This window comes from Balaenoptera acutorostrata, chromosome 3 (genome assembly GCF_949987535.1).
Source record: "Balaenoptera acutorostrata chromosome 3, mBalAcu1.1, whole genome shotgun sequence".
Taxonomy (NCBI): domain Eukaryota; kingdom Metazoa; phylum Chordata; class Mammalia; order Artiodactyla; family Balaenopteridae; genus Balaenoptera; species Balaenoptera acutorostrata.
The window spans coordinates 115,282,849-115,296,126 of NC_080066.1; the positions used below are offsets into that span (position 1 = coordinate 115,282,849).

Below are 13,278 nucleotides of genomic sequence, written 5' to 3' on the forward strand. Positions count from 1 at the left end.
TTGTAATGGGAAACCAGAATGCTAGATTCAAAGATTTAAAATGCCTTCAAAGTCCAATAAAATGGATACTTACAAATGATGTTAATAATACCTTGATACTATAAATATTGTCCAATTATCTATCATCACAGTCTGATTTTGAATTTATTTTTCATCAGACACAAAACGGAGTAATTCAGAGTAGGTGCACTTCTCCTGTCAGATGCTCACGTACAACTTCAGTTGTGCTAGATTCTGCCCTCAGCAATGTGAGCAAACTTCAAACAGAAATGTACATGAATAGTTAAAGGAAAATGCTGGATCCCACCTGTTGCCTCTTACGTGAAGTAATATGTCTATAATGTTTATAAATTTTAATAACCCATACAGGGCTTTATATTTCAACATTAAATTTATGTTATCTTAAAGTTTGACTTTTCTGGGTGATATATTTTATTCTCTAGTATCTTAGAGAGTCTATCCATCTATGAATGTATGTTCATTAATAAAGAATTAAAGTATTCTATTATGAATCAATTACCAGTGCATTTATATAGTTACATTGAAATCTTCATTTCCAATAAGATGTTTTCTTTATGTGACTGAAGGTCATGGTTCTTATGGAGGGCTGGAAGCACGCCAACATTTTATTTGTTAATTCTGTGAACTGTGTGTTTGTTTACCCTTTGTTTCTCAAGATGGTAATTGAAATAAATTATTTCAAATGTGTCCTTCTGATGCTTTACAATTCCGTAGTGATAACGGTTAAATGAACAAAACCATTAGCTTAAGAATAGATATATAAATACAATCCCAATCTTTTAAATTGCTCATAGCTGATAACATCAAGCATCACCTGGAAATCTTATGTCTCAGAAACAATGAATATATCTCAGTGCATAAGTGATTGGAGGAAAAAACTTAACAAGCAAACTATTTTTACTCATTGCACTTGAGTTTATGGCATATAAGCCCAGAGGTAGAATTTATGGTTTTAGAGGTCATTGTCTGGAACTCCTTTTACTACGTCCCTGGAATTTTGGAGATGATTTTGGTAGATTTTTGCTGGGGGAAAAAAGAAGTAAAAGGAAAAGCAGTTTATGCCTGATGACAGAATCCCATGTTCTAAACAACACTTTTTCACTCCTTTGATTCCAGTTTACAAGCATTGAGAAAGGAGAAGTCCCGGGATGCTGCTCGCTCCCGCCGGGGAAAAGAAAACTTTGAGTTCTATGAACTGGCCAAGCTGTTGCCTCTTCCTGCAGCCATCACTAGCCAGCTTGACAAGGCCTCCATCATTCGACTTACAATTAGCTATCTGAAAATGAGAGACTTTGCTAACCAGGGGGACCCTCCATGGAACTTGCGAATGGAAGGCCCTCCACCTAACACGTCAGTAAAAGGTAAGGCTTCAGCCACTGTTCATCCTGGAATATGGTGGTCTGTAGGTGTCTCTAAGATGAAATGTTTACCATCATCCTTTCTTCTTTTCCTGCATATCAAATCCTTTAAAGGGATACAAATGTGGAAATCTGAACTCTGCATGAGAAAGACACCATGTGAAGGTGAAATAAACCTCTTCTATTTCTATTTTATTTTCAAAAAGTCTGTCAGCCTAAATATTCTATCACTATAGATAAGGTTTCAGGGAAATAAGCATGAAATGACTTAACATTCATATGCTTCTTGGGTTTAATTTATGTTATGCTAATACATGCAAATTATTATTAAGGGGTGGAGTATGAGAATATTTGTTAAAGGGTAGGGCTAATATTTTCTGGTTTTAGTTACAAAAGAGGATGGGAGCAAAGTACAACTATAGCAGGCATTTTGAGTAATGATTTCATTGACTAACAAAATGATCAATGTATGCATTAATGTTTCAACTCTTTATGCATATTGCATAAAATTTATAAATATAAACATGTATTTGTGCTCCCAATCATTGGTGCAGTTTCCCTTAAAACTTATTATTTAGACATTTTAGGCCTTCTTCACTCTGATACTTAAGAGGGTTATTTTCTTGTGTGTTCTTGAAACGCCTAATAATTGATGAGATTTTAAACATATGAATATGCATGCATATGTTTATTGATGTACATGTGGTGTTGGTCATTGATTTTCTGTCTTGAAAATGTATCATTCAAGGCATGGGACGGGATCTGCTGGGTTTTGTGCTTTAACCTTGATGAGCGTGGAATAAAACTGGACATTTGGTGGAATTGTAGGCAGCCTCCTCTGGGGGAGGAATTAGATTCTTTAGTTATGTGATTACACCTTGACAATGACTTATGAAGTCCCTGTACTCTTGGCTGTTGTAGGGAAGGGTACTAGGGGAGAGCTATAACCTCTTATAGGATTCAAATTAAAACGAAGGGTCAAAAGCAGTGACTATTGACAATTCTGTGCTAAGAGGTATAATCATATGTAGGTATGTACCTGTGTGAATCTGCTTATATCTTTGCTATTGTTACTTAGAGATTGTGTTTCTTAGGCTTATTAGAGAAGGAAAATTAGAATTCAAATTGTAACAAGTTATTTTTCTCGAGAGCAGGGGTTAGCAAACATTTTATGTAAAGGCCATATAGTAAATATTTTAGTTTTGGCGGAGTACTCAACTCTGCCATTGTAGCATGAAATCAACCATAGACAGCATGTAAACAACAGGGTATGGCTGTGTTCTAACAAAACTGTACTTACAAAGCAGGCAGCTGCCACCGAATGTGGCCCACAAGCCAGAGTTCACAGACTCCTGCTCTAAGTATAAGAATGACATTTGAAGGTTGAGAAGAACATACAACAGAGATAGCTCTCAAGGGCAGGGTGTAAGTATAAGGTAGCAGAGTACAAATAAACCAAGGCACATTCATGCTGTTCTTCTACAGCCCTTCTGCCCTTAAGAATGTTGATGTCAACTTGGTAATACACCAGTCCATGTTGCAGATGCTAAAGTAGTGGTGAATTTTCCCAAGCTAAAGATGTGAATATAATCCTAGTAAATACTTAAGAGTTTATTCAGTAGGTTGTCTTTGTGTTTATTCCAAATCATGTAAGATGAATGGATAAATACAGCAGGTTAGAAATCACACAACATGCAAAATATATTCTTAATCTTATTATTCAATTTGAAATACATTGAGGGACTAGACTTATATTAACTTGTTTAACATAATTATCTTTTATTTCCATCTTTTCTTTAAGAGAGTTGGCAGTTTATAGGCTTCCTTGGTAGTGGCGGCTGCCAAAGTAGAAAAACCTAATGGTTCCATGATCTGTCCGTTCTTCTACGATGTGATAATTCTGCTTGCTTTTAGAATCATGGCCTTTTAGAGGTGCACAATTATAGATACTATAGAACTAAGCCCTCATTTTACAGGTGAGGGAAATGATGTAGAAAGTGTTTACGGTTAAGTGTTAGAAGATCTAAAACTAGAATCCCGTTGTTCTGCTTTTCTGTGTAGGGTTCTTTCTATCAGATATCATTTCTAGCAATGATATTTGATTTCTATCACTATCATCAAACATTCCAGGTGAGAATGCTCTCAGCTTTGGACTATGGCTAATAATTCATTTTTATTTTGTGACCTTCAGTCAACTCAACTCTGTAACTACTAATGATGAAGATGGATAAAAACAAGATAAAATATGATCTCTGCCCATAAGGGCGTTTCAGTCTTTGGAGGAACATGGTGGTGTCAGTGAGAAAAATGTGGAGGTTGGGATGGATGTTTTGAAGCCTGGAAAGAGATACCAGATTTTATTACTTAAAAAATTTTATCCAGACTATGGCAGAGCATCCAATTTGGCACATGCATATTCTCTCTATTAGGAAACTGATGATAGTCTAGAACTGAAGACTATACTGTACTGAAGTATAGAGACTCTATACTGTTTCCCTTGGCTCTCTAATGTTGCTAGGAATGCAATGGGCACTTTCTATAAGCTGGTCCTGCTGTACGATATATGTATTTTTTATTGCTTTGCTCTAGTTCTATAATGCAAACCTGCTACTCATTCTGATCAAACATTCATGAAACAACATCAAAAGAAATTCATTTTAATTTATTAAGGTGTTCTATGTTGTGCCCTTGAAGAAGTTCATATGGATAAACAAGCTTATATAAATAGCCTGCAGCATCATGTGAAGTGAAGTTCATAATCCAACAATAAAACGATAGACATTATACTTCGTGCTTCTCCAAGCAGTCTCTTGAATAAACCTAAAGGCATTTGGAAATATATATGAAAAGTACTTATACGATGTAGGCAACATGTCTTTTTAATGCAATGAGTTGTTCATGTTTAATAATTAAATTTCAAAAGTTAAATTTAAATTTGTCCGAAACAACTATATAGAAATTTAATCATTTTAATTTACTGCTTCAGAAAGGTCCTTTATTCTGCCCTGTGTTCATTACATCTTTTCTTAAAGTCTATAAAGTTTGATGAGTTTATTTTGTGATGCCAATTGTGTACAGATTATTACAAGTTATGCTTGCAGAAAGAACACTCAGGTGACAGTGTGTAATATGTCCTGAGTCAGTTACTTCATGGAAGTGATATGTTAAGCAATTGGAAGGTAACAGATAGTTTTTCCTATTATTTTAGAAATATCTCTATTGTTATAATACAGATCAAATCTACAATGGACGTTATGCATTATTCAAAAAATGACCAGGTATTCTCAGCAGTGTTTTAACTAAATAACTGATGATTGTAACCTTTAAAGAAATCTCATTGTGGTGACTGTTGGTAAATCACTTCTCCATTCATAGTAATCTCTATTTAGAGGCTATCTAGAAACCATTATATCTTTTATTAATCTTAAAAGCAATGGCTGCTGATTTGACATTTGCTAAAGCTAGATAAATTTTCTGTCTTTCTAATATCAATCACAGACTTCAGCTAATTTTTGGAGTATATCTGCTACAACTCTATTAATCCAGGAATATTTACCACTGTAAGCATAAGTTTTATTTCACTTTAAACGCTGCAGCTTTTAAACAACAATTTGCCTATATGTGTGACAAGCCAGAATGCTACAATATGTAAAATACAAGACATTTTTAGCCTTTGGAAGGGAACAATTGAAAAATATGCAAGACAACTGGTGATTAAAATTGACTGAACACATTAGGGAAGAACTTTAGTATTTTCATGGAATTTCCTTTCACTATTTCAGGCATCTATTGTGACTTAACGTAGATGTTTCTGAGAGGAGAGGAGACTTGCAGTTCTTTATTTAAGCAACTTATAATCTATCTTTAGCCAAAGACCAGACTGTTACTTAAGCAATGATGTTTAATGGATTCATTTAAGTCAGTCATGTAGGGTAAATGAGGATAGGATAGCCTTCAGAGTGACATTGAATTACTACTATAATGATTGTCTCCAAGATTCATATAGCATTTTATAAAATGGTTCTAGTTCCATAGAAGGTAGAGATTCCAAGACACTCTGAGTGATAGGTCTTCTTGGTTTAAGCAGCTCCAAGGTCTTCTTATTCCTGTTCTGGCATTTTACTGTGTGCTGACACACATTTACCTCTACCAAATGGCATTCATGTTTGGAGGCAAGTGTCATATTCCTTGTTATTAAAAAAACATGTAAAATAAAAGTTCTTAGAATCAATGCATGGCATGTATACCAGTCTGCGGTATTCTTTTTTTTTTTTTAAACACCAGTAAATGATAGAGCCCAGGGTGAACCCTTAGGTTGTGAAAAAGAGCTTCCTATAAGGCTAGGAAAGTAGACGAGAAGATGGAAACTTGGTGCTTGCTTGGTTCCCCTTCTTAACTCCATCATCCTCAGTAGACTGAGAGCCTGACTCCCTGCTCTAGTCTCTAGTTTCATTTGCCTCAACCCAAAGTCAGTGGTGGCATGAAATGGAAATAAAACCATCCAAAAGCTGAGCTGACAACGTTCATTCCTGCCTATTTTGGTAGCAAGTGCCAAGTTTTACTAGTATATGAAAATACGTGATATGATTGCCTTTTCTTAGATATGCTTCCAGGAAGGCTCTTTAATTACACGTTATTATCCTTTACTATCTTTCCGATGAAGTTAATCACTTCTGAAAGAAGTACATTTAAGAACTAACCTTTTACTTTCTTTAGTTTTCCATCATGATGGGATGAGCAATGTTGATGTCACCACACATCCCTAGGATCTCCATCTTTGACACTGGACAGGAAGCGCTTTCTGACAAATATGGGCTTGATGGTAGAGTAAGTCCCTGAGACTCTAATTCTGTTAAGTTTCACATGTTATCAGGAAAAGCTTTGCTATTTATGAAGGGGGAGTCTCTAGTCTACCTGTAGCATGAAGAATGTAAAAAGCATTGCTGGATTCTTGCCACATGCCGCTGTCGAAGAATTTGATTGGTCATCATTATTTTCAGTGCATCTGGCACTATTGAGCATCCAGAATTAGCCTCAACTCCAAACACCAACTCAAGGAAAGCGTATTTATGAGAGTACGACTGTGAGCGTGTGAAAATCCAGGTGTCCTAGTTAGCTATACTGCCAGGGCAACAAGCAATCACAATATCTTAGAAGTATGTCATAAAGCTTTTACTCTTCATGTGGCTGCGGGTAGTCTGGAGGTTGGCAGATCTAGGCTGGGCTTAGCTGTGTGGTTCTACTTCTTGCCGCAGCTCTGGCTGGGCTTGACTTCTTGCTTAGGGTTCAGCTCAGGTCTGCCCCCTGTCAAGGAGCAGCAGATATTTGGGAGAAGCTCTTTTTATGGTGATGACAAAGGTATAAGACGGGTGAACAAAAACAACACCTCTTACGGAAATTTTTGTGGAGACTTCTGGAAATGTGGGCAAAGGAGTGCATGTGTACTCTTTTTGCATCCTACATCAGGATTCATCTGTCTGTCCCTTTCTCCATGGTCATCTCCTTTTTTTCCAGCAACACCGACTACCCAAACATGCCTTTGTACATGTCACCATCTGACTGGATTGTCCTTTTTCTTCTTTTGGTTTTGCTGAACTAGTCATCTTCCAAAAGCCAGCTTAGATTTACTTGCTAAATTAATCTTCTCCCCTTCCCCAGAATATTAGTCATTTCTTTCTATAGCTTACTGATATACCGTCTGTTGCTTTAGTATCAATTCACAATTCGTTATATACTTGTCTCTCTATATTTAGACTATGAACAATTTGAGGGGATAGTCTGGGTCATCTTATATCTGTGTATGTCTCCACGTGCAGTACCCAGGAAAGTAAGTCTTTAACCATGTTTTCAAATTAAATTGTATGGAATTGGATTGTATCTTGGCATTGCTATTAGCAGAACTAAACAATGCTGATGAAAGCTATGGGTGGGCCTACGTCATAAGCTAAGAAGAAGAAAAATAAAGGGAGAGTAAAAACAAAAGGCAGGGCAGAAGAAAAATATGGGGGAAATGATGGGAATAGTGTGAAACCAAGGGGGAAAAAAACAATGTACGGAGTAGGAGCTAGGAGGAGTGGTAGCCTACCTCTGCCCCCTGCCCTCTAGGATGAGTCCCTACCCTGTAATGGCCTTTCCCTGCCAACATATATCTCTCTAATGTACAGGCTGAGGAGTTGAAAGTTAAAAAAGAAATAGCGTCAAGAAACCCTAAGTGTCCTGTGTGTGTGTATTCAAGTCTATTCAACACATGTCTGAGTGCCTTCTCTTAGTAAGTCCTCTGAGTCCTCTGCTGAATATTGTGGTGGGGACAAATAGAGAAAGTATAAGGCATGGTCCTGACCTTGGAGGTATTTATCATCTCTTGAGAAATACATTTGGACAAAAAGAGAGAGGAAGGAAGGAAGATTCAAGCTTTTGATACAATTAAATGTACCATGTGACCTAGGACAAGAAGGCCAAGAGAATCTTGGGTTTAAGGATCATACAGATCATCTGTTTCAATCCTTTTGCTATTGTGTTGAGCAAACTGATGTAGAGGGAAGTTTAGTGGTACAAAGTCAATAACAAGCTTGGGACTGGAATTTGAACCTCTGGAATCCCAATTCAGCATATTTTCCTCCATTTCTAAGTTTAGCATACGTCACCAGCTGTCCATCAGTATCCCTTTTTCCTCTTTACATTATACATGAACATATGTACACATATATGGCTCATGTGTAGAGATCTGTGCTCCTTAGGTCAAATGTTACCACTGTGTCCAAATTCAGAAAACATATTTAGGCTCTTCAAAGGCGGAAGATTTAAAATTCAGTGAAAAGAATTCTTTTAAAAAGGTATTAAATGCTAAAATTAGAGGAAGCTGTGTGAAGAGTCTATGGGGACTCTCTGTTGACTTTGCAACGAATCTATACGTCTAAAATCATTCCAAAATAGAAAGGTTATTTTTTAAAAAGCACTATAATTTACTCTCGTGAGAGAAACTTAAGAAAAACCAATCTCTCCCCAAATGGAAACTTGTGTCCCAGTTTCCTACTTTTTCAACTGGTCACTGTTGACTCCCCACAGGCTTAACCTTCTCTAGGGCTTCATAGTTGGTTGTATTGTTTAAGAAATGTGATCAACAATTTTAATAACATCAGGATACGGAAGAAATAAGGTTGATTAAACTGTTTGCATATGGTTTTCTTCAAAACTTTGTAAATGACTTATTTCCATCAGTAAGGAGTCATAGGAGCACAAAGGTACACCCTGGTTATTCTCCTTCCTTTTTTCACTAAAAGTTATGACTAGTGCTACGTTGTCTATTCTTCTGAACTTGGTCAAAGATTGCCTAAAAGGGGAAGTTAGAAAGCCAAGACAGAAACTAGTTATAGAGTTCTAGAACAGGGTTGGCAAACTTTTTCTGTAAAGGACCAGATAGTAAATAATTTAGCCTTTGTGGTCCACAGAGTCTCTGCTGCAGTGATTCAACTCAAGTATTACAGCGCAAAAGCAGCCATACACAATTCGTAACTGAATGACTATGGCTATATTTGAATAAACCTTTATTTGTGGACACTGGAATCTAATTATGACATGTCATGAAATATTATTCTTCTTATGGTTTTTCTTAACTGTTAAAAATTTTAAAAAATTCTTAGTTTATGGATTGTTTAGAAACAGATGGCAGGCTGGATTTGACTGAAGACTGTAGTTTGCCAACTCCTGTAAAGAGCATTAGAACTGGAAGGGACTTAGGTACTTTTTTAGAACCCATTGTTGTCAAAAGCATACTGTTAGCTGTAAAAGGCTGGGTCTTGTGTTTGTTATATAGGTATAGTGATAACAATGAATGGCAAGTGAAGTGGAGTTTTTTTTTAAAAAAAATTTATCTTCAGAGCTAATGTGTGTTCATGTAACGAACTTACTGTAGTGGCCAACATAACTAAATTGTGTGCCAGCCAGGGATATCGTGTTGCCGATTTTGCTAGGTTTCCATGGATGCACGCTATCTTCTGCATTGCATATATTGCAGAAAAATTAAGTGTAAGTCATCTTAAGTCATTGACATGATCTGGCTTATGGTTTTTCTCTGCTTCTTCAATTTAATGTTGCATATGATCCAAATGAGGGCTCTTCAGATAGTCTTCTCTAGATGCAGGATCTTATAAAGAGAAACAAGATTAAAGCTTTGTCCACCGAAGACTATTGTTTGGTCATTTTGACTTAACTAATCAAACAGCTGGTCAGTTCAGTTAAATAATTATTTTGATTTATTTTCCCACGTAATTTATTATTTGTTTGTCTGATTCAGCTGGGGGATTAAGGCGTGATACGGCTGTAACCATCATGAAAAAATTACTAGAAATAAGAAATTTGAGATGCGTATATCAAGAATCCAACATTATTATCAGCACTAGAATGAATAAGATTGGTAAAGCTAAGCTAGTTATTTACAGGTAGAGTTGAACGTGTCTCCAAAACCATGTGTACATAGAGAGAAGACATATGGCTAAATTGTCCAGTATAATTTAATTTTCACAACTTACTAATCTAAACATTTTACTAAAGGAACAAAACACAGTCACTAGGAAATAGCTGCCGTGGTCTCTGCCATAGTCCATTGAGATCAGTCCATCACTAGGTGTTGAAAGAGTGCTCAAAGGGTGAGCGCTACTGTGTGCAGTAGTTAGAAGAAACGGAAATTCGTGATTTCACAGTCAGAACTTCCCAAAGCACTGCAGAGACTTAAAAAGTATTCAGTAATGTTTTGTAATTAAAGCACATCCCTCACATATAATTTTACAGTTTGGGAAATAAGGCTGTGTTGAATATCAGCACTGATGATGAAAACAGACTGTGTACACAGTTTGGGTTTTATATAAATACTTTGAAATACTGGCTTTCTTCTATAAAAATAGATGAATAGTATCCAGGTTTTTACAAGAATTTTAGCATAAAAGCAAAATTGCTATCATTTTTCATTTTGAAAAGAGACGTGAAGATCTCATAAAAAAATTGTAAAGTGCAATATATGCTAGAGAGTTATGAAAGGAAAATTGGGAGGCCAATGCAGGTGAGCCTCACTTTGGGCATACTCAGGAACTTTTGTAAAGTGGTACAGTAATATTTTCTTACCTGACACATGACCTAATGTGTTCTTCATTGTATGTCCGATGGATACTGAGCTCCTGAAGTAGCAGAAAAATCTGTAACAAGTTGCTCAGGCTTTGCTATTCTGTAATTTACATTTGCTGAGCAATCAGATCAAACCTCCTTGTTGTGAGTCACATTTTTTTGCTAACATCTCATCTTGGGAAACTTAAATAATACCTTTACTACGATTAGAGGAGGGAACTCTTGTAGGGAGTTCTAAGAATCTATAACAAAGGCACTGTCCTTGTAAGCAAGGCCAGTGGAGCCAGCAAAATGTATGGATGCAATGGAAGCTAAAGACCCCAGTCATCTTAATGTGTCATCCGAATTCCTTGTTAGTGACAAGGTCTTGGTCAGTGAAGTTGGAGACTCCTGAGTTCAAACCTTTGTGACTCTGAACACGTGAAATCTCTTTGGCCTCAGTTTTGTTTTCGAAAAAATGATGCAGTTGAGCCTGAGGATACAACTGGTCTCATACTGCAGTAATCCTCTGCTGTTTGGGGAGGCTTTAGTTTACATAGAAACTACTGAAGACATGTGAGGATTCCTACTGATGATTTTTATCATGTGTTAAAAGTAAGTTTTCTTTCTTTTTTGTGTGTGTAAGATTGTATTTCCAAAATGATGTTAATCAGAAGGAAGGGATTGCCAACATGTAGTATTTATTTTGAAATACCTTTAGGGTTTCTAACATGTAAGAAGTCTTAACTTATATCATATGACAGAGCAGAGGAAATTTAGAGCCTTTCTTAAATAATACAGGTGATCTGGTGAAGTTAAGGCAACTTCGTGTTATTTGAATACCTAAAATAACAAGGTCTATGAAAGTTGGTTATATAAATTATTAATATGTGGCTATTTCCTCAAGATGCTAAGAAAACAAAAGCACTCTTAAAATAGACTGTTTCTGAAATGAAGGGTCATTTATTAAAATGAGTATAGTTGACATTTGCCTTCTCAGGATTTTGGCTTTATAGATAAAATCTTATAGTTGGTTTTAGGATAACAATTTTTTGTTGTTGTCGTTAGAGATCTGGAATGGGTTATATTTCTCTTTTCATTCTACTCATCTATTCATCCTCTAAGTGTTTGAAAGCTTATTAAATTGCAAGGCTCTGCGGGGGATGCAAAGAGGGAAAAGACGGAACCTTCTCCTCTAGGAGTTTATAATCTAATGGGAGTGACACACATGCTCACCAAATAAGAAGGAAAGATATTATTCATGTTGAAAGAGGTCTAAGCAAAGTACTGTGTGGTAACAGACAATGATTAACAGCAAATGGGGAGACCAAGAAGTTAATCTTTTACCTGGACTTTAAAGATGGGTAGGATTTTAAATTGCACAGTTTTTCACAGGTGAGTATATTGAATCTATATAAGGTACTTTAAAATATATAATTTTATTACTGTCCAAGAAAACTATTTCATGAATTTCTACTTGTAAGTAAGTATTTTTCCAAGTCTTTATTTTAGATATCCATTGGTGTTGGATAATATATTATGCATAAATATAGTTAAAGCTGTAAACACAGTGACATTTCATTAGAATTGTGGTCCCTCAGTTGTTAAGTAAGCTTATGAAGGTTTTTCTTTTTAGAAGAGCGTTTTAAACTGAATACCCAAATGCCATGTAGAACATGGAATACTTGTGTATATTTCTATTATCTGACCATATTCTCAGATAACCAAAAGCATGAATCACATACCATACTTATAAACTAAAAGCTTAATCAAATATAATCTAGTATCTTTCCTCTAATATATTAGCTTTTTATAGAGCTGGAAGGAAGGCTGAAATGAGGTGTAGTTTTTAATTTGACAATCCTGATACACATAATTCATAGATTAGCATCTAAAACCTGGATATAGGAAGGCTCAGATTAGAAGAATAGCTGCCATCCTGGGAGCCTCCCAATGGAATGGCCAAAGTTCAACCGTGCCACTGGAGCAGTGGCTGAGGGTCAGGTGCTCACCTTGGCACCCAGCTCGCACGCATCCCACTAAAGCCTGAAACTGGGAGGGAAAACTAGACGGCATGGAAGAGAATGTTTTGTACTTTTATTTCATTTAAATTAGCACAAAGGGAGGGAACAATTTTGCTTCACATGTGAAGTCAGTCATTTCTTGGGTTGCTAGCTCAATGTTTTAGCAGAACAGCTGTTCAGTACAATGTGGCTTTCTACAAGCAATATTTCTACTGCTAGAAAAGTGGCAGTCTGCCAAAGAGAGTGCCCAGACCAACCCCTAAACAAAAAAAAATCTTTTGTCAACGACTCTAATAATTTGTACAATTCAGGAAAAGGGGTGGTGGCACAGTCTTTGCAGATGTGCATTTATGATGCTATTTTTAAGCAGAGTAGCATGAAAGAATAGATTCATATGAGTCGTAAGTTGATCATTCATTTTAAGCATTTGGCTTCTGCTCTTGCTAAAATTTCATTCTGTGCAAGGAAAACACAGCCAGCCTGGAAACGAGGTAAGGCAGGGTATGACAACACGATGCAATTCTTCATTTTCAAACCTGTGATGCTTGCTCAAAAACAAGCATCATTTTTTCCCCACTAAAGAAATAAATGCAGTTTTCTGATCCCCTCTCAGTAGAAACTTGCTATCCTTCAGCATTTTGAGGAAATAAACTCTTAATGAACCTGCGTTCTTTTACAGCAGTCCATTCTCTGAAAATGAGTTTAAGTGCTGAAGGAAATGCCAGAAGCATTTATGCAACCAGCACCAAATTAATGTGTGCTAATTCTCTGTAGTTTAA

At 36.3% G+C, this 13,278-nt stretch overlaps 1 protein-coding gene across 3 annotated transcripts in view; it reads left to right on the forward strand.

Moving 5' to 3' along the window:
- The window catches only part of NPAS3 (neuronal PAS domain protein 3), an 865,587-nt gene that overhangs the window by 271,360 nt on the left and 580,949 nt on the right, over positions 1 to 13,278 (forward strand). For all 3 annotated transcript variants that reach the window (XM_057544365.1, XM_057544366.1, XM_057544367.1), the window contains one exon: positions 1,138 to 1,382. In XM_057544365.1, the coding sequence (XP_057400348.1) occupies positions 1,138 to 1,382 (245 nt within the window). The remainder of the gene's footprint in view (positions 1 to 1,137; positions 1,383 to 13,278) is intronic.